Here is a 21,255-nt window from a genome sequence, read left to right on the forward strand (position 1 = left end):
CTGTATTTCTGGAGTGAGAACATTAGGATTTGAAAGCTAAAACACCTCGCATCTTGCACACTGCCTTGTAGAATTTTGTGCATGTGTTCATCCCCCCCCCACCCTTTCTTTATTTGACCATAGTGGCCACACTTCTGCATGACTGTGGGTTTACTGATGCTATGCAGTATGCTTTGCTTGCATGCTAATGGTGAACACTGCTTGTACTGTGAAAAAGTAAGCATGTAGCATTTTTTCTCGGATTAGTGAACATTTCCTTCTGAATTTTAACAGTGCACTTCTACAAATCAAAAGTTCTAGAAAGTATCAGTTCAGTAAATTAAAAGTATTATGGTCAGTAAGTCTTGGTGTCTAATGGGTGTATTGAGAAGCAGTACAGATTTTGTGCCATATGGTTAGTGAGTTAATATTATTATTGACATTGTTGTCTTTCAGCCTAGTGTGTTATGGGCATGTTGACAAGTAGCATAGCTTTTGTGCCATGTTGTTAGATAATATTGTTACTGACATATCGTTTAGTTTAGTTTTGTACGTTTTATTTAATTTAATCTAACGTAGTTTCTGCTTGCTGCTACTATGGTATTGTTGGCAATCACGTGGTTCCTTGGCATATGCCACCGACCGTATTTTTGGCTTAACAAACTTAGATGCTAAATCTGTTTCATAAACTGAATCAAATTTTGTGTGACATGTAGAGGTTCATTGTTTCATTCGATTTCTGTGCATAGCGCCCAGTTGGTAGCTATTGGTGCCTTGAAATCAGAGTCGTAGTCGATTGCTGACAGGGTGGTTGCTGAAAGTTGTGATGCTGTTAAGTGAAACTGGCCTTTTATTATGTTGCAAAAATATGAGAGAATAAGGAATTAACCATACAGTATCACTGACATGGCTTGGTGCCTGCCATTCAAAAGCTTGTATCATTTTAAAGTTTGTGGAAGCACATGATTCTGTAGTTTTATGAATTATAATTTCCGTAGCATTCCCATTAGCCATGTGTTCCATGCTAAAATTATTCCTGGCCATGGTATGAGCATTAATTATGGTTTTCAGTGGTCATGCTTTTGTTTGTTTAATTACCGCACATGTTATGGGTGGCTTTGGAAAATTGAGATTTACAGGATTAGAGAAAAGAGCGTTTGGAGTAAAAGTTGAAGGCAAATAGTTTAGATGTGCTGATTACTAGTAATTTCATATTACAAATTCATATGTTATGAATTTATAATATGAAATAAATTTGTAAAAATACTATTTGAAAGCATACAAATTCATACATATGAATTTGCATGATTACAGATTCATATGTCTTATAGTGACTTTTATTTACAGCAGTTGTCTTTTATAAGGTGCAGAAAAAGAAGGTCTTGCTACTTTGATATCACTTTTCGGATATGTATATGATACCATGTTGTATCTAGTGGTAGAGAATATTATAATAAAGTCAGATTTGGTAGCAGTGAAAATTGCAATGACACTTTTCTAACAGTGTGAAATATTTAATTTATGAGGAGATAGTGAACAGTAATATTGCATATTTGTATAGTAGCTTTTAGTGTCTGCATTGTTAACCATACAGTATTAGTAAAAATGTTGTGTTTAGCATGCTGGGAAAGGCATGGGTTCCCTAGCATTATGCTAGGGAAACCACATTACCCTTCACACCATCTGAAAGTTGTATACGATGTGTGAAGTTACAAGCATTTCTTTACTCAGCATATTCTTGATCATTTCAAGCACTTCAAGCAATGTGCATGCTAATAACCTTGATTTTTGCTTTTTGACTGTTAATCTATGGTATGGATGTGTGCTTTTCATCTGGTATAAATATTGTTTTTTTTTAATGGTTGGTGGTCGACTTGAAACAGACCATTTTGTGTAAAAATAAAAAAGGCATTCACTTGTGGATTATTGTTCTCTGTCAGGTAAATATAGATTAGTTGTGTGATTTTTAGTCTCTTTTTATTTTTTATTGATGAATGTAATGAAACATGTGATGGGCACTAACCTGTAGCTGAATGACAATTCAGTGCTTACCTTTCATACATGTGAAAAGTGATGGTCGATTGTTTGATTGCAATTCAAATTTCAGGCGGCACAAACAAGGCTCAGTGGGAAGATGTGACTGGGTCAACACCACTTACGTTTGTCAATGACTGCGTTTCATTCACGACAACAGTCTCAGCCAGGTCTGCCCTTGCCTTACTTACAAATGCTGTGCATGTTTTCATAGAAATACAGATAGCAACTCTAATTGAATGAAATGACATTTAACTCCTGCTTGGGGCAAAAATGCCCTGTATTATTGTGGAGTACTAAATGGAATAAGAAATTTTGTCTTTGCACCAATAAACACGCTTGCTGGTCCAGTATCAGTTAGTTATGTAGTAACTTTTAAATACAAGCTTCTTTCTCTCTCTGATGAAATGAGAATGCTGCTAGCAAAGCTTATGGCATATAGAAGGGTGATTTAGTTCAAAAGTGGGCTTTTACAGTTGGAATGCTTAGAATATGATACAGGCCGTTTTCAGGTAAGCGAAATACTTTTTCTTACAGAGTTGGTGCATAAGTTTCTTTCTCGTTTTGAAAATTCAGAATACAAAGTAACACTCAATAATGACACTTGAGTGAACTTGTGCTTAAACCCTAGGAAAATAAGGCTCTTACCTTGTAGTCTTGATAAGCATGCTTGTAGCTGTAGTTAGTGCACCTTGTTGTAGCGTTACCATATATTGCAATCAACACGCATGCTTGTATGACAGCTTTGTTATAGTGTCAGCTGTATTGTTTGACCAGTCAGCTATAAAATTGCCAATAGTGCAGAAGGTAACATATAAAAGGGGGATTTGTAGAGTGATTTCTTCATAAAATTAGTGCTATGTTAAGGTATCTTCTAAAGTTGTTACGCTATGGCATTATGGTACTTGATTTTCTTAGTCAGTCGAAGTAAATTAGAAAAGGCTTTATTTACTTTGTGTGTTGTAATGGTGATTTAATAATTTCTTCCTTATTTAGGTTTTGGCTGATGGACTGTCGACAAGTGAGTGAAGCGACCAAGTTTGCAACAGAGCTATATGCAGAAGCAATGCATGTACCATTTATGGCCAAGTTCGTCGTGTTTGCGAAGCGTCAGGACCCTATGGAAGCTCAGCTACGTGTCTTCTGCATGACAGACGACAAAGAAGACAAAACACTAGAAAGTCAAGAACACTTCACTGAGGTGGCCAAAAGTCGTGATGTCGAGGTGAGGGCTTGTTTTACTTACAGGAATGCATTTGGAAAATTTGGACCGTCTAGTTTTGATGTCGAAAGGTGACCTCAAATGCGGAGCAAATCCAGGCAAAAAAAGCTAGTTTTTGTTCCTGACAGCACTCCATGAAAGGCTAGCTGAGGGTTTTTACTGCTTTCGTGTGCCATGACTTGGAACTTATTAAATACACGATTCCCATAGCTTCATTGCTAGCAGTCCACCGCCTGAATTAACCATAGTGCACTTAACACTTGTATAATGCCAGTTTTGTTCACAGCTTGAAGTATTGAAATAGCTTAGTCATATATTAGAAGAAATGGCCCTGGTGTAGTAAGCTTGAGCACCAATTTCAATCCAGCTGAACATTCAAGAAGGAAAGTTGCACAGGCTTAAACACTGGAGCATGACAGAGTTTATCTGATGCCATTAAGGGGTCAGCTGCAAAATTATTCTTCATAATTATGGTGTTACACTAGGGCAGAATAGGGGTTCTCGTGTTTTGGACTCTAGGAATTCGTATATCCATCTGAAAGCATAAAGGTGCCACCTGCTCACATGCCCTCTCTCCACTGCCTCTTTCTTGTGCTGTGTTTACATGCAGTGAATTTTAAAGCCTGGAAGTGTTAAAGAGTCATTGCACTGTTGGAACACCAAAACCTGAGTAGATGCTAGCATGTTAGGGAGCTGGGCAAGATTAATTAGGTTGTAACGCTTAGAAAATGTGTGGCATTGTCACACTTAGCATTGTCCTGATATCACCTGCTAGGTCAAGCCTGTTCCTGTGCTTACTCCTAAGAGCAAGCACCAAAAGTGCCTGTTCACAGGTATAAGTGATTTCTAAAGGAACCAGTGTATCTGTTGTTCTGTCAGGAGGGTGCGGAAAGAGCGAAGCAGTATTCAAAATATGACATCTTCATTGACACACTCGTGAAGCACATGTTAAGTCCAGACTGCAACTCATAGAGCCCATAGGTTTTGTAGAACGCACAAGAGAAACCCTGGAGTGGAATGTCATCATAATCACTTAAGCACTTTTAATTATCAGTATTTTCTGTTTTGTGTCAGAAAGTCGACTCATGTAGTGAGAAGGTGGTCTGCCACCAGTTCTCCAGAACTTGTCTTCTTTGTGCATCAAAACACTGTAGCTACTTCTAGAATGTTTAGCTAAAATGGAATTGTACCCTCGATTGCTGTTCAGAGTTTAAATAGAGGGAAATAATGCAGTGCAGTGTGCCGTGACTTTCTTTTCCCCTTTCCTCATTGACACTGAAAAAACAAGAGCGAGCCAACTGGTTGTTTATATTTGCGAAATGTTTTGTCATGAAATCGCAAAGTTAGTAGACCCACAGCTTTTTCAGTCTTTCCTCTGGCTTTTGTCTACGCACGTTTGTCATTCCATGGTATCCATCTTGCTTGTTCTCTCTATGTTTATGAGTAATGTGCAGTAAAACCTCGTTCATTCAAATTCTATTTTTTTCAGAATTTTGTCCTGTTCATGGCTTTTTTGCAATGCCAAAGTTTATAATGCAAATTGTACTGGATAATTAGGGTTGCTATGTGTCTCTGACCAGATGACTTGTCAAATTTGGCTGTAGTCTCTGACTCATGCTATGGTGGCTCTGTGCCTCTGGTAACAATGGACTTACACTCGATCTGCAAGTTGGCAGTGTGTCTACTTGTGATCTTTTAGCTTGCCAGTCTTTGGACTTTCTTACGTTACTTTTCTTGTTTTCCGTGGCAGGCAAAACACTTCACCATCTCTGTGCCATTGTTGGAGTAGCACTCACTTCGTCAATTGGCAGCTAGAGCTAAAATTTTCTTTTCTAGTTTCCAGGCCTTTGCAGGGTTTGATCTTTGCTCTCCTTGCCTCCCACTTGTTTGCATTGAGCTGCTGCATAAACACTCATACATCAATGTTTTCTTTCTCCTACCTGATATCTGCATTATGTGATTCTGCTATGAAAAGGGCTGCAGTACACAAGCATAACCCTGCACCTAAAGATAGGCCTAAAGCCTTAAGGAAGCTAAGCAGTCAACATGTTCAAAAACTCTGGACTCTAAGCAGCATCTGCTTCATTCATGTTAATCTTTGAGGTATAAGATATGGCATCATGTAGACAGCGGTGGGCTTGAGGGTGAACTTTGCCAATGAACGGCAGCAAACTTTGTCATTAGCAGGATATCAGAGATGTGTGAATGTGATATGCTGATATTAAAACTTGCATATCTGACAGTCTAGGCATTGTTGATGACGGTGATCACTATTATCCGCTGAGCTCTTGAGGTAGCAGCTGTTTGTCAGTCATTAAACATCCACTACAACTCTGTTCAGTGCAATGGTGTCAGCTCTCTAGTGCTGTGCATGGTTGGCCTACCAGGAAGCATGACTGTAAGACTCCATGACACCAAAAAATTAGGAAGGCCTGCTTGGATAATTACTACTGAAAATTTTTTTGCATATAAATAAAAGTGGTGTGCTTAGCACAACACTGTTTTGCATTTGTTGTTTCCATTTCATTTTATAATTCAAAAAACCCGCTTTTTACAGATGTTTCTTGTGGCCTTTTGAATCAACCATGTTCTGTAGCTGATGCTGTCTTTTCATTGTTGTACTGCTGGTTAAGTACACTAATTTGTTCCATTTACGGCTGCTGTCTATAGTCATGACTAAATGAAGACTGGAAGTGCAGGCTGAACATTCTTTGTGTTAAGGCTTAATGACAGCAGTGATCAAAAAGAATGTGCTGTGCACAAGTGCAGATGTAATTATAGATGGGCTGCCATTATCACTAACCTTGTCACCTTGAGGCTTCATCCTTTTCATCATGTGTAGTGCAACCAACCAGGCACTCGTTGACCTCGGTGACCAGTGGCTCCCACAGCGAAGGCTTTGTGCACACCATCAGTTGTTGATGTTTTTTGGCAATATGGCTTTTCTTTTGGGCTGACTTTATATGTAATGCTTGCTGCCTGAGGGTCAACCTTGGTAAGAAGAATTGTTAAACTGCTGCAGTGACTAATCACTGTTCATGCCAGATATTGAAAAGGCATTCAAAGGCATCTGATTTGCCATTGATGCCTGTTTCTAAGTCACCTAATTGAATTAATCTGCAGGTGATATGCACAAAAATTGCTAATGAGCTTTTATATTGGTGTATTGGGTGCAGTGTTACTCAGTGTTCTCAGCTCCAACAGGAAAATCTTATATGTTTTACGGTTTTTCTGCACCATAAGCCAGTTCTTTGGTGAACATGCTTGATAATTGTGCTAGTAGCGTCTGCAATTTGATCTGTTCGTCAGCAATGTGATGCAGCTCAGCTACTATTCTTTCTCATAATGCCTGTACATTTGAATCTGATTTGGGTGCAGTGTTGAAGGCTGTGAATCAATATGTTCATTCTTTTACTCTCTGCATAGCCCCACCTACCCCATACTTTGCAAACTTTTAAAATGACATCAAGTTTATATGCACATCGTTGAATTTGGAACTTTTTTTATTGAGCACATAAAAAATAAATGCATATGTATTGTGGCATAATAAAGCAAAGTTTGGCAATAATGCAGTCATGTTTAATTAGTAATGACAAGGCATTCTAACAACTCCTGTGGCAGTGGTGCCTTTTGTTACTTGCTGTGCATAAAACATGCAGATCAGTCATGTTTCAAACTGGATGTACAGGGCATTTTTAAGGCTCTGTTTGGATTTCTTAACTGATAATGCATTTATTGATTTTCTTCAAGGTGCTGGAGAAGAAAAGCCAATACCTTGAGTTTGGGGGCAATTTGGTTCCTGTTACCAAGTCGGGCGAGCAGCTGCAGCTGCAGTTCCAGGCCTTTCGAGAAAATCGACTGCCCTTTGCGGTTCGTGTTAAGGACCCACACCAGGAGCCTCTCGGACGGCTTGCGTTCATGCGCCAGCCGCGGGCTGCCCGTGCGACAGAGCCCCCGCAGGCACCCCTCTGCAACCTCAACATTGCCTTGCCTGAGGTAAGGCCCGCTGTTATGTGGGAAAGATGATGTTTTCACCTACCAGTTACTTTGTTCTGCAGTATGAAGCCTCACAGAACCTCTCGGAGCTGGTTACACTGGAGAAAAAGTATGGCTTCGTCGAGGAGACCGGCCTTGGTAAGTCCATTCATCTCAGTTCTATTCAAGCTTGCTTGGCATAGAAAAAAACATTGTATCTACACACCTAAACAAGATGTGCTAGCCGCACTACTATTACAGTTTTGTATTTTTACTAGGGGTGTGCGAATATTCGAAATTTCGAATACGAATCGAATATGTTTCATATTCGGTTCATATTCGTATTCGAGAAATGATATTCGTGAATTTCCGAATATTCGAACATTCCCGAATACTCGGCAGCAATCATATACCGCGTCGACTTTCGTAAATCTGATTGTTGCAAAAGCACAATATCTGGAGAAATTATCTGAATATAGAGTTTAAAGTTCCAGGAAAACAATATAAAGGCCCTGTTCTTTTCCTTCTCCATCGTTTATAGCGTGGACCGATCGCATTCCGATGCCGCTAGGCTTGACCTTGTGCGTAATTCCGCAAGTGGGCTTTCCCACATACCACACGTGCTGCGAACAACGTGGGGGACGACCCGCTTCTAACACTTGCAACGCGAAAGCGCGTTTATTTTTTATCCTTCCGTAATATGTTATCTAATTAATGCCCACACCCATGGCATTTGTTCTGTCACGTTAACTCTCCGAGCGTGACCACCGCCATCTTGGTTTGGTCAACTACGCTATGCGGGAAAGCCTACTTGCGGAATTTCGCGTGATACTCCCGAAGGGGCGAGTCGAGGTGTCACAACAGGGCAAGCGATCCTGTAAAAATCCCGCGTATTGCATGGTGCACTGTAACCCATGCACCTCTTAAGTGGGCCTAATGGCAGGTGTGACAATGTTCGGAGGGCCCCTGTCTCTAGGTCAAAAAAATAACCTGGCCGCGTAGTTTTTGTTTTCTGAGCTTGGCCACTCGCCCGTTGCAGTGGCAACTGTCGGCCCGCGAATTCGCCAGTAGTTCAATCTCAGCACCGTGCCGCTTTCAGATGCTGACTGACACGTCACTCGTCATTTCTTTTCCTTTTTTAGAAACAGTCTCGCCATTCCGACGTCAATGCGCATTCCCATCTTGCTTACGTTCGCGATGTCTTCCAGCACACTGAAACTCCGTGCTCGTCACGGGTTTACAGGTGCTTGCACAATAGAGCCGCCTCATAAGACTACCGCATTTTCGGTATTTTTTTTTTTTCGGGGCCGCGGGGCATTTTATAAATCGACCTTCAGATAACCTGGGAATTTGTGTCGGTTCTTTGAACTCCGAATTAATGAGGTTTTACTCGCCATCATGTTATTTTTGTTTCTAGTCTTGTCATGTTATGGATTGCATTTTGCCTGACCACATTACAGGTTGGATACTGTTATGCAGTTCAATTAAGTAGTATACATTTTTGCTCACATCATGTTTTTTTTATACAGTGCTCAGGCAGTCTAGTTTTGTTTATTTCAGTTGTAAAGGCCATATACTGTTTTGAAAAAAATATGAGCAACAATTTTTGCTTGTTTATCGTTTCTGAATTTATTTTTTGTGCTGACCAGATATTCGATATTCGAGCCATTTTTTTTCATATTCGTATTCGATTCGTATTCGAAAATTTCGATATTCGCACACCCCTACTTTTTACTTGAAATGGTGTGCTATATTATCATATTGTCACTGGCTAACAAACATTTGCAGTTGATTCTTAAAATTGTTTGTTTTGCAGCTTTATAAAGCAACACTCAATTCATTGGCTGCTAAACTCAAACGTGTTGCCTTTATTTTGAAATATATGTGGTTATACAAGTAGAATTTGCTCATTGGAAAGTGTTATTTGTGGTGACTTGCTTGTATGAAGAAAGCACACACATGAAATATTTTTAACACTTAAGGGTGCTGCATTGAATCATAAATCGGTGTAATGGATTTTTTTATTAACGTAGTCATGGAAAAGAAACAAAAAGCAATGAGTTGGTACTCTACAACGCGTTATAAATGTGCTACAAAGTCTTTGTAGTCCTTCAAAATTTTCTCAGAAAAACTTGGATGGGTTAAGGTTTGAAAATTTTGGAACCCAAAGTAGCAAGATTGCATGTTTCTGGTGTCAGGAGTGAAGAAAGTGTGCTAATTTCAGTTGCATGGCACATTTACTCACTGCAGCAAAGCCTGAGCTAATCCACCGTGCAGACCTGAGGCTCTCTGACATTGCACGAGAGCTAGGATCAGACTGGCCAGCACTGGCAGCACAGCTAGATGTGCCAGAGCAAGATGTGGCCTCTATTCGCACAGAATGCCCAAGTGACCTGGCTCAACAAGCGCTGCTCATGCTTCGACTCTGGATGAAGAGAGCTGGAGGCCGTGCCACAGGTAGGCACAGGTTTCCTCAAGTTGGCAGTTTGAGTGTTTGGTGTATATAATTGTGGCATGTGAGGTCGTCTAGGTGTGCTATTTAATTTTTGGAAGTAGTTTTGGGTCAGAAACAAATGACTCTTGTTCTCAGACAATCGACTAGAAGGCTTTGAGTAGCAAGTTGTCTGCTTGCAGGCTTTATCCTTTTGCTTAGCTGTTGTGAACCTCATTGTGCTTATAGTGGCACATGGCTATGAAACATGGCTATGAAACATGGCTATGGTAGATTTCAATAGCCTTGTTCTTTGGGTCCATTTGCTATGTACTACAGATATGCCTTCCTGTGCTAATACTGGCGGAAAAACCACATCGAATATTTATCATTTAATCTGTTCTGCTGTCAAGCTCGGTCATTGATCTGATGCTTAGGGTACCGTATTTACACGATTGTAAGTCAACTCGAATGTAAGTTGACCCCCCATATCACATTTCCGAAAAAAAAAAAAAAAAAACCTTCGAGGTTATTTAAGCTTGGCCTTTAATAGTAGAACCCGATAGCATTATCCAGCGGCCGCCGCTTATCGCCAGCCGCCATCGGCTGCAACGCACGGGCGTGCCATTGGGCACATTCCAAAACGAAAATGTATTAGTCACTGGACTGCTCGTCCACACTTGCGCCGTCATCCTCACTAGTGCTGCCTTCGTGATCGCTGCTGCGGTCCCACAGCACGTTGCTCTAACGTCGTCGTCCAGTGAAATCCCACACTTCGCAAGCAGCCACATCACAATATCCCGTGGAACAGCTGAAAATCCTCGTTGCAGCTGGCACACCTGTATCACCTATTGGGAACGTCGAACTTGCGGCCCGGCGTGCAGCTGTTCGTTTCTTCGGCATAAAAAATGACAGCCATCTTGAATGTAGCCATGAACGAGCGCCAGTCGCTTGCCGGACCCGGAGCACAAATGATGACTGATGAAGCACTACATTAAAAACTTGTGAAATGTGGCTGGCAGTTGTCAAATGCATCGGAACCAAAGAGAAACTACGTGTGAATGGCGTTGGCTCTTCCGTCGGCTTCAGACACTCTTGGCACCACTGCCGTTCCGAATGCCGCTGCCACCGTGATTGGAACAGCGGCCCTTTCATCAACTATTTACACTCCCTTGAGCGCCGAGTGTGCAGTTGAAAGTAAAAAGAAAACTTGTTGCACACTTGAGCTTCCCCATTAAGAGTAGGACACGATTGCGTTATCGGGCCCCTGCCGCTTATCAGCAGCCGCAATCTGCAGCCGCGTGTGGGGAGTGAGGGTTGCCAGTTTGCTGCTTATCGACAGCCGCCATCAGCCACCGTGCGTGGGGCGGGGATGCCAGTTCTGCGCGCTGACATAGCAGCTGCTCAAGGCCAGCACCAAGAGCGATGCGACGGAGCCCCAAACACGCCATAGCATGCCTGATGTCTCGTTTGTCTAGCGTTTACTTATGGTGCAATGCTTTGGTTTCGATTGTAAGTCGACCCCCCCCCCCCCCCCCTCCAATTCGGATTTTCAGATTTTGAAAAATAGGTCTACTTACAATCGTGTAAATATGGTATGTGGAAATGTTGGTTCTCTTGAGCTGCCATGATAGCATAGTGGCTATGGTATACAGCTGCTTATCCCAGAGTCGCAGGACGAAAACCTGGCTGCTGCGGCTGCATTGAAATGGAGGCGAAATGCAAAATTGTTAATGTGCTGTGCGATGTCAGTGCATGATTAAGTACCCCCAGATGGTCATAATTAATCCAGAGCCCTTCACTACAGTGCCTCATGTAGCCCATGTGTCACCCCACATGCCAGATAATTTGTATTGGTTGTGTGCAACTTGTTGAAAGTCATAAAATGAGGGGTTTTACAGCACTAATGGCTGTAACTGGTCCTGCCCCCCCCCCCCCCCCCCTCAGGATGTGAGGGTCTGCACAAAATGACATCACACAGCTACGTCACATGGCCCATTGCCATTGGTCACATTGTTATATTACTGTATTTACTCGCATAATAGGCGCACTTTTTTCTCAGAAAATCCGGCTCGAAGTTCGGGGTGTGCCTATTACGCGGGGTAAAATTTCTAAAAATTTTTCAAATCGCATTCTCGCGCTTTAAATTTGAACGTATGTCAAGCAAATGGCTACTTCCACATCATTTACTAATAAATGCAGCATGAAAGTAAAACTGAAAGGTACCTACTTTCATTGAACAGGCAAGAGACGTTGACTGCACACACACGTAAAATTTATTTACAGACATGTCACTGTCCTCTCCTTCCGCTAGTCGGAGTCCGAGAGCACACTCTCATCACCGCTGAGTGGGGACTCGCTATCGTTTTCTTTATCCGAATGCCACAGCATGTCGTCTTCGCTCGCATCCAGTGCGTTGGAGATCCCAGTCTTCTTGAAGCTTTTCCTGATGACGTCATCGGAGATCTCTCACCAGGCTTCCAGGATCCATCTGCACAACATTTCCACAGTCGGCCTCTTAATTTTGCCACCTGGAGTTAGTTGATGCTGTCCCCCCAGCCATCCAGTTAGTGTACAGCCTTTGAACGTTGTCCTTGAAAGGCTTATTTAAGGATACGTCCAAAGGCTGCAGTACCGACGTGAGGCCACCCGGAATCATGGCAATATCCGTGCGCAGCTCCTTCAACTTCTCTTGTACACCTTCCACGAGGTGCCCGCGAAAACTGTCCACAACGAGCATGGCCGGATACAGCAGAGCGCCAGGCCGCCGGCCCCAGACTGTCTTAATCCAATCAACCATCAATTCTTCATTCATCCAGCCTTTCTCCTGGACCCTGACGTGGATTTGTCCACCGAAATTTCCTTTTGGAAGAGTCTTACGTTTAAAAATAACGTAAGGCGGCAGTTTGCGACCGTCCGCAGTCACTGCCAACATTACGGTACATCTTAGCTTTTCTGCGCCAGATGTTCTAATAAGCACACTTCGTGCACCTTTCTCCTCCACAGTCGTGTTTCTCGGCATGTCAAAACAGAGCGGGGTCTGGTCTGCGTTCCCAATCTGTGATAAAATGAAGTTCTTTTGCTGCCGGAGCCGTATAACAAAACGGTGAAACTCCACTACCTTGTCCTCGTATGCCGAGGGCAAGCGCTGGCACAACGACGTCCTCCTTCTCAGGGCGAGTCCATGACGTCGCAAGAAGCGTGTTGTCCATCCAGAGCTTGCCTTGAAATCCTTGGCCTCGATGCCCTGCGCTCGGGCAATTCTGCGCGCCTCGGTCTGCACTATTTCGAGGGACACAGCACAACAGTCCTGTCATAGTTCCTGTATGTGCTGAACGAGTTGCTGCTCCACTTGAGGATACTTTCCGGATTTTGCACCGCGGAAGGCCCGTCGTGACTTGTTGGTGGCCTGAAGTTTTTCCCGCTGATCTCGCCAGTAGCGAATGCTGGTTTCTCTGACACTGAAATGTCTGCTTGCAGCGCGGTTTCCGTTTTCAAGTGCATACTGCACAGCTTTTAGTTTGAATGCAGCTGTGTAGCTCGCGTACTTCCCCGTTGTGAACAACACAACCGCACCAACTGCACGCCGCTTGCAAAATGGCGGAAAGAGGTGTTTCTTTGTGGTGGCTTCTTTCCGTGATGGTGATTGGATTGGACTGGATTGGATTGGATTGGACAGCAGCCCGTTGATGACGATGTCGAGCGATGATAAAATGAGGGTCAATATCTCGCTGTCCCCATTCCCATCACATTACCCATAACCCTTCCCTCAGTCCCATTCCCACAACCTATGTCCCACCCCCTCCGCTACGTCCCAGGGGAGATCAGGGGAGTCTCCGCGGGCCCGCTCCCCCGGCTGTGGGTCGCTTAGTAGCATTACCCCATTTTTTTATTTTCCCACCTACGGGTGGCAAAAGTACAACATTGCCTTCGGGCATTTTCATTTATATTACGATTGGGTTAAGCCTGTTATACTTAGTGGCACAGGCAGGAGCTTATTGGTTTACGCTTTTTTATGGCAGCTCCACCATACTTTTTTGATGACGATGGCACTGTCGCTTGTGACGATTCGCCTCCGACCTTGTACCTATACGTGGCCTCCGAGAGTCTCATCCCTTTCCGAGTTGCCACAGTGAAGGTAGCGAAAAGCGTGCATTTTCAGCGCGGCAGTTCAAGGGGTATTGGTAGTTGATGGAAGGACTGTTTGTCGCCCGTTGATGCGCCCTTTTTTTCTTTTTCGACGGCTGTGTGTTGCACTATAAATACGGTATTGATCACATCGCCAAGTTCAGGGTGCGCCTATTATGCGAGTGCGCCTATAATGCGAGTAAATACGGTATTATGTGGCATGTCACATTCAAACCTTGTCTTTATCATATTGTGTAGTTTTTTTCAAAGCTACAAAATGATGAGTTTAGAGCATCAGCTGTTATAGTCACTTGGTGGTAAAACTTCATGTTTCTCGAGGTGACTCAACATGATTCTGCTGAATCTATTCCATCTAAATGACTGTGCTTAGGGATGTAAAGCCTGAGCTGCATTGAATTATGCCAGATGGGTTACGTGCTGGTTGCATGTGTAGTCGTTTTTTGTGAGGCCAGGCTGGATGCACATTTTCAATCGTGCCTTTCTGGCAACAGCATAACTCTTGCGCTTTTTGACTTGAGTGCTTCCATTTTTGAAGTGATGCTGCAAAGGGCAGGGGGGCAGAAGACCCACAGTGTGGTTTTTATCATGGCTGCTGCCGCTTTGAATGAAACTTGGGGCTTTGTATTATACTACAGGGGGCTGGTATCATTTGGAAGAAATCTCATAGATACTGTGGTAGTACAAAGTGAAAGAAATCTTTACAGCCGCCACCATACAGCGGTGCTGGAAGATTGTGTTCTTATTGGCACTCGCAAGTTTTTTTCCAAAGTTTTTTTTGTTTTTTTCCTGCACAAGACTCAATGAAATTTTGGCTGCTGCTCACTATATAATCACATGAGAAACAGTCGCAAATGCTTATGAGCATGTTTTTATGCAAGATTCTAGAGTTGAGGCAGACTCCTTAAAGGGACTATGCAAAGAATTCAAAGTCGCTTGTAATTGTTTTCTATGTTTAGAAATGATGCTAATGAGCATTCACACAAAGTATAAGTTTTCGGAACTGAGCCGGCAATTTATTATAAATTTAAAAAAATGTGTTTTTTAAAATTTGCGGTCTGATTGGTGGGCTCGTAGTGACCGATTTTGGAACTAAAATCGTGGAAGAAAGACGTCACACTACCCATGATGTCGCCAGGCCACCACATGCTCTCATTCGCTGGAGCCACGGCAGCCACGACGTCACGGGCACACTTCCGGTAGCCGTGAATATCGTCTGCTCGTGCCGCCGCGCGACCCTCTCGGGCAAGCGCGGGCCAGGGTGTTGCCTTCGCGCATATGGTTTCAATTTTCCTATGCCGCCTCCTTCTGTCGGGAGTTCTAGAGCCACTCGCACGGCTCTTCGTGGGCACGCATAGAGCTTGATGCCCATCGCGGCTGTAAGAGCAAGGAGTCGCGCCTCGAGGTCCGGGTTTATTACTGCTAACTACAACAGACGACAAGCAAAGAAACCTGACGCGCGCCGCAATCCAGGAAGGCGAAGAGAGACCGGAGAAATGCCGCCACGCCGCCGACGCTGCTGCTGGGGTGCTAGGAGCGACAACCGGAAGTTGCAAAGCGAACGTCATCTGATGACGTATTCAAAGAGCGGGGCCCAGTCCCAGACTTGTTTTCTTTATTTTTGTCTTGTGCCCCGCGTGCACGAGTTGTGGGGTTGAATGGGGAGATAAATACGTTCTCCCCACTCAATCGCGGCTGACACGGTTCAAAGCCGCCCGGACCCCACCCCGTGATCTCGTACGCTACCGAGCGCTCGCCGACCACGGCGGGCCTTGCTCTGGGGGAACAAAGGAACGACACATTGGCTGACACAAACAGGCATTTATTGCTACAGCAACAATAACGCCAGCTAGCAACACGGTATACTAATGAATCGAGGTCGTCCGACTCACCAGCAAGGTTCCGAGCGAATGTTCGCCTGCGTTAGGGCAAGGGATATAAACTCTGCAGGCCGGACAGGACGAGTACGGGAGCCTGTCTCCCCGTCGCTTCTTCGCCCCGCCGGCGAAGAGCGGAGCCGCGAGCGACACGTCCGCCCGGTGCCGACGATCCCAGCCGAAGCCCCTCTCCCGCGCGCGGGCTTTGGCAGTCTCCGCGCAGCGATGCTGGCGCCCTCTCTTGCCAGTTAATGTAACTCACAAGGGAAAGCGCTCAGCCTCGAGGTGAGACCGCCGCTGAACGGTGCCTCGCGGGAAAGCAAACTCAGGGGGCTGCAGGGCAGGTCCCCACATCCCCCCAACCTTAAATAGACCCACGCGCCTGAAAGTACATGCTATGGAGGAGTCTCCTGGTCTTCATGTCCTTGAGGCACGTCTTGCAGCGGAGGTCACGCCGACAGCGTCCACGCAGACTTCTGCAGTATTCCGAAGGCGGCGTGAAGGTCTCCGCTGGGACGACTCGCATGGCCCGCGGACTACAGTGTCCGCAGGCCCGCGAATCGGAAGGCCGGTGGGAAAACTGCAGGCCAGGATCCTGCAGTAGTCGCCAGGGCAGCAGCAGCCGGAGGTGACTGCGGACTGGTCTTGCCACAGCTGCCCCGGATGGATGCGGCGAACAGGATACAGGCCGCTCCGTCGCAGCAGGTGGCAGCGAGACGATGTGCACCGGACAGCAAGCCTGGGTGGCTCCACCGGATCTGCAAAATTGCCGAAACGCTCTCGGCGTGCCTTTAACGTAGGTCACGGGAGGGGAAACGGCATCCGCAAGGGCCTCGTGGCACAATGCCTAACTCGCTAGCAAAACGTGTCGGCGGCTGTGCAAACGCAAAGTTCGAGTGAACAAAGCCCTTTCTTGAGTTGAACGAGACTGCTCAGTTCGTGCGAGGTTACAAAAAAAAAAAAAAAACGGGCTGGCAGCAAAGTGCGCCCCCCTTCAAAGACACGGTCCGGTGGTCGTGTCTCTTTTAACGTGGTGCAGGCAGCTCTGAAAAGCCTCAGGCCTAACGACCACTCCGACAACGACCGTGACCACAACAAAGACCCGAAACGGGTTATGTGCGCGCAGCCGCGAGGAGACGTCAGCTTTGTGGGGTGGTCCTACCCCGCTCACTGCACAAAGCAGCTTCTGAGCGGTCGGCGCCCACCGTATCGGACGGTGTCGGAGCGCCCGGTGCCGAGCTGCAATACCAGCGAGCTCGTAGCGGCACCCGTGGCCCCAGGCCACCCGGCTCCCGGAGCCGCGACTCCCAGAGTCGAAAAAGAGACAGTGGAGAAAATATATACAGAAACTCGGACCACCCACGCGGCTTCCGTACTCACTCGCTTCGGGCTCGGCGACTCCGCGGGCGCTAGGCCTCGCGCTCCCTCGATGCGGACCAAGTGATTCTCACGAAGAAACTCCAGGGAAAAAAAATGTGCTGAGCATGTCGAAAAGTTCAAACATGCTGCAGCGCAATACACCTCGCACTCAAGAAAGCATGCCACAGGTCCTAGCGATCAAAATTCACTCTAGGCCTAGCACTTGTCAAGTCCGGATAAAGAGCGTTCCTCGAACCGAACCGACAGTCATCCAATGTTCCAAGAGCAGGCCCCACGTTGGGCTGCCGGATGTGGGGTTTGAATGAGGAGATAAGTACGTTCTCCCCACTCAATCGCGGCTGACACGGTTCAAAGCCGCCCGGGCCCCACCCCGTGGTCGCGTACGCTACCGAGCGCTCGCCGACCACGGCGGGCCTTGCTCTGAGGGAACAAAGGAACGACACATTGGCTGACACAAACAGGCATTTATTGCTACAGCAACAATAACGCCAGCTAGCAACAAGGTACGTTAATGAATCGAGGTCGTCCGACTCACCAGTAAGGTTCCGAGCGAATGTTCGCCCGCGCTAGGGCAAGGGATATAAACTCCGCAGGCCGGACGGGACGAGTATGGGAGCCTGTCTCCCCGTCGCTTCTTCGCCCCGCCGGCGAAGAGCGGAGCCGCGAGCGACACGTCCGCCCGGTGCCAACGATCCCAGCGCGGGCTTTGGCAGTCTCCGCGCAGCGATGCTGACGCCCTCTCTTGCCAGTTAATGTAACTCACAAGGGAAAGAGCGCTCAGCCTCGAGGTGAGACCGCCGCTGCACGGTGCCTCGCGGGAAAGCAAACTCAGGGGGCTGCAGGGCAGGTCCCCCACAGAGTTGAGGGGGAGAGGAGGAGCATAATTTTTAATCGTCTATATCTTCGTTGTTATTGATGCTAGCTTAAAAATTCTTGCGTTGCGGTGACGAGTGATGAAATGCCTATCTCTCATCTGCTTTACGTAATCTCAATTAATTTATTGCATATTCCCTTTAAGCATCTTTCTAATGGCCTTGAAGCTTCCCCGGAAGTTTGACATAGGGACAGGACTTGCCGCTAGGGTGCTGCTGTGAATTTGGGAACCAGGAAGTGGTGCTGGCATGGACAGGTCATGGCACATGCTACTGTCTTAAATAAGCATTATGTGCAACATTGTTTAAATTAGTAGTTGCATCATTTCAGTGAGTTGATATATAATGGCGTTTTCTTTTCTTGAAATACATGAGAGAGTAAACAGGTGTAATTGGAGTGAGACAATAAAAATGAGTTTCAAAAGTTGGTTGTACAGCAGTTTTTTAATAAATGCTATGGCTATAAATTTTGCAAGAAATCTTAAGTCTTAAATATAGATGCAGCTTGCGTTAGAGCTCAAATCTAGTTTTAAATTTTGTTTAGTATTTTAATTTTTTGTACTAATGTACCTTTTTCTTAAAATCTACTATCTGCAAAGTTGGAATATTGGATGAAAGCAGGAATCAATGCTTTACACAAGTAGAACTAAAATTATGCACTTCCAATAAAAACTAGATTTCTTATGTTTTTTTATCTTTGTCGATGCAGTAAAATTGCCACAATGAATAGTTTTTTTTTTTGTCAGAAAAATACAAATGCAACTAGGCTATTGATTCTAGCTCCAATTATGTAAATGCCATTAATTAGCATTTGTGAAAATGTTGTTTGTTTATGCCTTATATAGTTCCCACGATAAAGGTACACAAACCTCCAAAAATGTTGTTTTGAGAAAAAACGCCAATAATGTCTCTGAAAACCGTTTTATTCAGCCAAACTTCCCTTGACAGAAGAGTTACAGGAGGAGCCCTAGTGGCTGAAAAATGTGTCACAAAGAAAGTCAAATTTCAAACAAAACCGAAACTTGTGTTTCCGTTCAAAAACTTCAGAGCAATGAATTTTTGCAATTATTCGAAACGAAGAGACCACGTCAAGATGCACCCGCTTTTCTGGTCGATGTGACGACGAAAAAAGACCAAAAATCATTTTTGCAATTGTGAATGGTCATGTGTAATATTGTAATATATTTTCTGAAAGATAAAAAGAAATTTTCAATCAGATGATTGCAAAATCTCAAAATCAAATTTTTTGACAGAACAGTCTCTCGCCCCACCTTAAGCACCAGTTTGAATGAACAGAGTTTTAATTTTTTAAATTTCAGTGTAACTGCATTTGCTGCTGTTGCAAATCATTAAAAAGTATGCTTGACTGGAAATTAGTCATTTTCATGCTGATTGGAAAATTCTGTTCTTTTGAACATATGTGTGATTGTCTCCTTGTAATACTTTAGGAAACAACCTGGAAAAGGGTCTGCGTATGATCAATCGAGAAGATATTGTCAACAAGTGCATGTTCAACGTAGAGCTTGTGACTGATGATGTCGAAAAAGCTGTTGCCAAAGTTCACCTCGACCAGTCCGGTAAGTTGAGTCTGAAAAAGGGGCATTATGCTTAGTGTAGTGGTTGACAACATGCACTTTTTTTTATTGCTTAGGGTTCGACACTTTCCGTGAGGAACTGGGAACTCCCAAAGACACGTCGCTGAAGAGGGATGCTTCCTTGGACGTCTCTTACGACGAGCAGGACCTCATGAAGGTCAGCTGCATGCACATCTTAAATGGCACTTGCTTGCGGCCTTCATGTCTTGCATGCAGGAAAAAAAACCCTTTGGTGAAGTGCAATAATTTTTTAAAATGCTTAGTGCGGTATCATTTCAGATGTGAGCATCTGATGTGGTAGCATCGTTATACCATGGAATGTGCATAGTTTAATGCAAAAACCCACATAGTTTTTCATGCAATTGTTTTCTAGTCCATGCATAAAATTGCTGGAACATGATTTATGTAGTTAGATTGTTACTGCCAGGCCTCTAAAGAGACTGCGTGGCTCTGGCAGGCCTCTGCTTACATCCTGAGTACTGGTCAGTTCCATTACTGTTGTGAACCCTTTTTAGTCACACACTGCCTCTGTGGCATTGCTGCTGTAGAGTGCCATGTTTAGTAAAAGGGTACATAGTATATAGCTGTGCTTGACATTTACTACTTGCAGTTTCTGTTTGGCATGAAACTTTGTTGTTTGTTTAAACTTGTGTGACATTTAAGGTAACCATCTAGGTATTGAACATAGTGCTGCACTAAGCTGCAACCATTTTTTCTTCCACCTTCCACTTGTGCTCATGTGCACATTTCTTTGCTCTGTATGCAGTACAGTTCAGCCCGGATTACCGAATTAATTTTTATATTGGGCAGTCAGAACATCCACTTGAAAATCTCATGCCAAAAGTATAGCACTGCTGTTCGCTTATATCGAACTCGCGTTCAGCGTAACATTTGATATATTGAACTGTGTGCCACGCTCCTTAATTGCCACTTCTTCTAATGGCACTCTTTGAACCCTTTTCACACGTGGAGACTGATTGACTGCGCAGCCTTGGGTAGCTGCTAGCAATGGTGATGTGAAGCTGCATAACAAGGTGAATGTAAGGAGTATTCGAGGGTGACCTGCAGTCTGTTGTACTCATTTTCCACACCACATCATTGCCATGTGGTGAAGCCAACTTAACTGAGCCCTTGCGGCGGCCCTCACCTGGTATGTTTCACTGCCTAAGTCATTGTTGAAATCGACCTTACCTTAGCTTTAATGAGATTATTGCACTTATAGTTGACCGGTGACAGGATCAAACATCTTATGATAGGCAGTGGCTAGTTCCAAACCATCTTCTGCTGCAGATGTGATGCAAAGCAGGTTGGGCATAGAAACGCTTTCCGAGCCGTGTCTTGCCAGCGCGCCAGCAGGTAGCACTTCGCTGCAAGAGCATGTCAAGCATGGGTGCAATGTGTACTTGATTCGATGATACACAAAAGCTTTTCTATTGCCGTTTTTTATACATAGAATTATCGGCCGGCCGCAGCGGTTGGAATTTCAATGGAGGCAAAATTTTAGAGGCCTCTGTACTGTGTGATGTCAGTGCATGTTAAAGAATTCAGGTGGTCGAAATTTCCGGAGCCTTCACTACGGCATCTCTCATAGCCTAAGTCACTTTGGGACATTAAATCCCCATAAACATAAACCAAACCAGATTATCAGTATATTGAACTAGTATTTCATGATCCCCTTCGAATTCGATATATCTGGGTTCGACTGTACTCATGTAGCTAATAATTTAGGAACTGCATGCTTCTC

General features: G+C 44.6%; 1 protein-coding gene across 35 annotated transcripts in view; it reads left to right on the forward strand.

The window, feature by feature from the left end:
• The window catches only part of LOC144114148 (uncharacterized), a 306,774-nt gene that overhangs the window by 198,219 nt on the left and 87,300 nt on the right, over window positions 1-21,255 (forward strand). For all 35 annotated transcript variants that reach the window (XM_077647687.1, XM_077647674.1, XM_077647686.1 and 32 more), the window contains 7 exons: window positions 2,087-2,183; window positions 3,010-3,238; window positions 6,986-7,231; window positions 7,294-7,369; window positions 9,461-9,667; window positions 19,365-19,493; window positions 19,568-19,668. In XM_077647687.1, coding sequence (XP_077503813.1) covers window positions 2,087-2,183; window positions 3,010-3,238; window positions 6,986-7,231; window positions 7,294-7,369; window positions 9,461-9,667; window positions 19,365-19,493; window positions 19,568-19,668 — 1,085 coding nt within the window. The remainder of the gene's footprint in view (window positions 1-2,086; window positions 2,184-3,009; window positions 3,239-6,985; window positions 7,232-7,293; window positions 7,370-9,460; window positions 9,668-19,364; window positions 19,494-19,567; window positions 19,669-21,255) is intronic.

The sequence above is a fragment of the Amblyomma americanum genome, chromosome 1 (assembly GCF_052857255.1).
Source record: "Amblyomma americanum isolate KBUSLIRL-KWMA chromosome 1, ASM5285725v1, whole genome shotgun sequence".
Classification (NCBI taxonomy): Eukaryota; Metazoa; Arthropoda; class Arachnida; order Ixodida; family Ixodidae; genus Amblyomma; species Amblyomma americanum.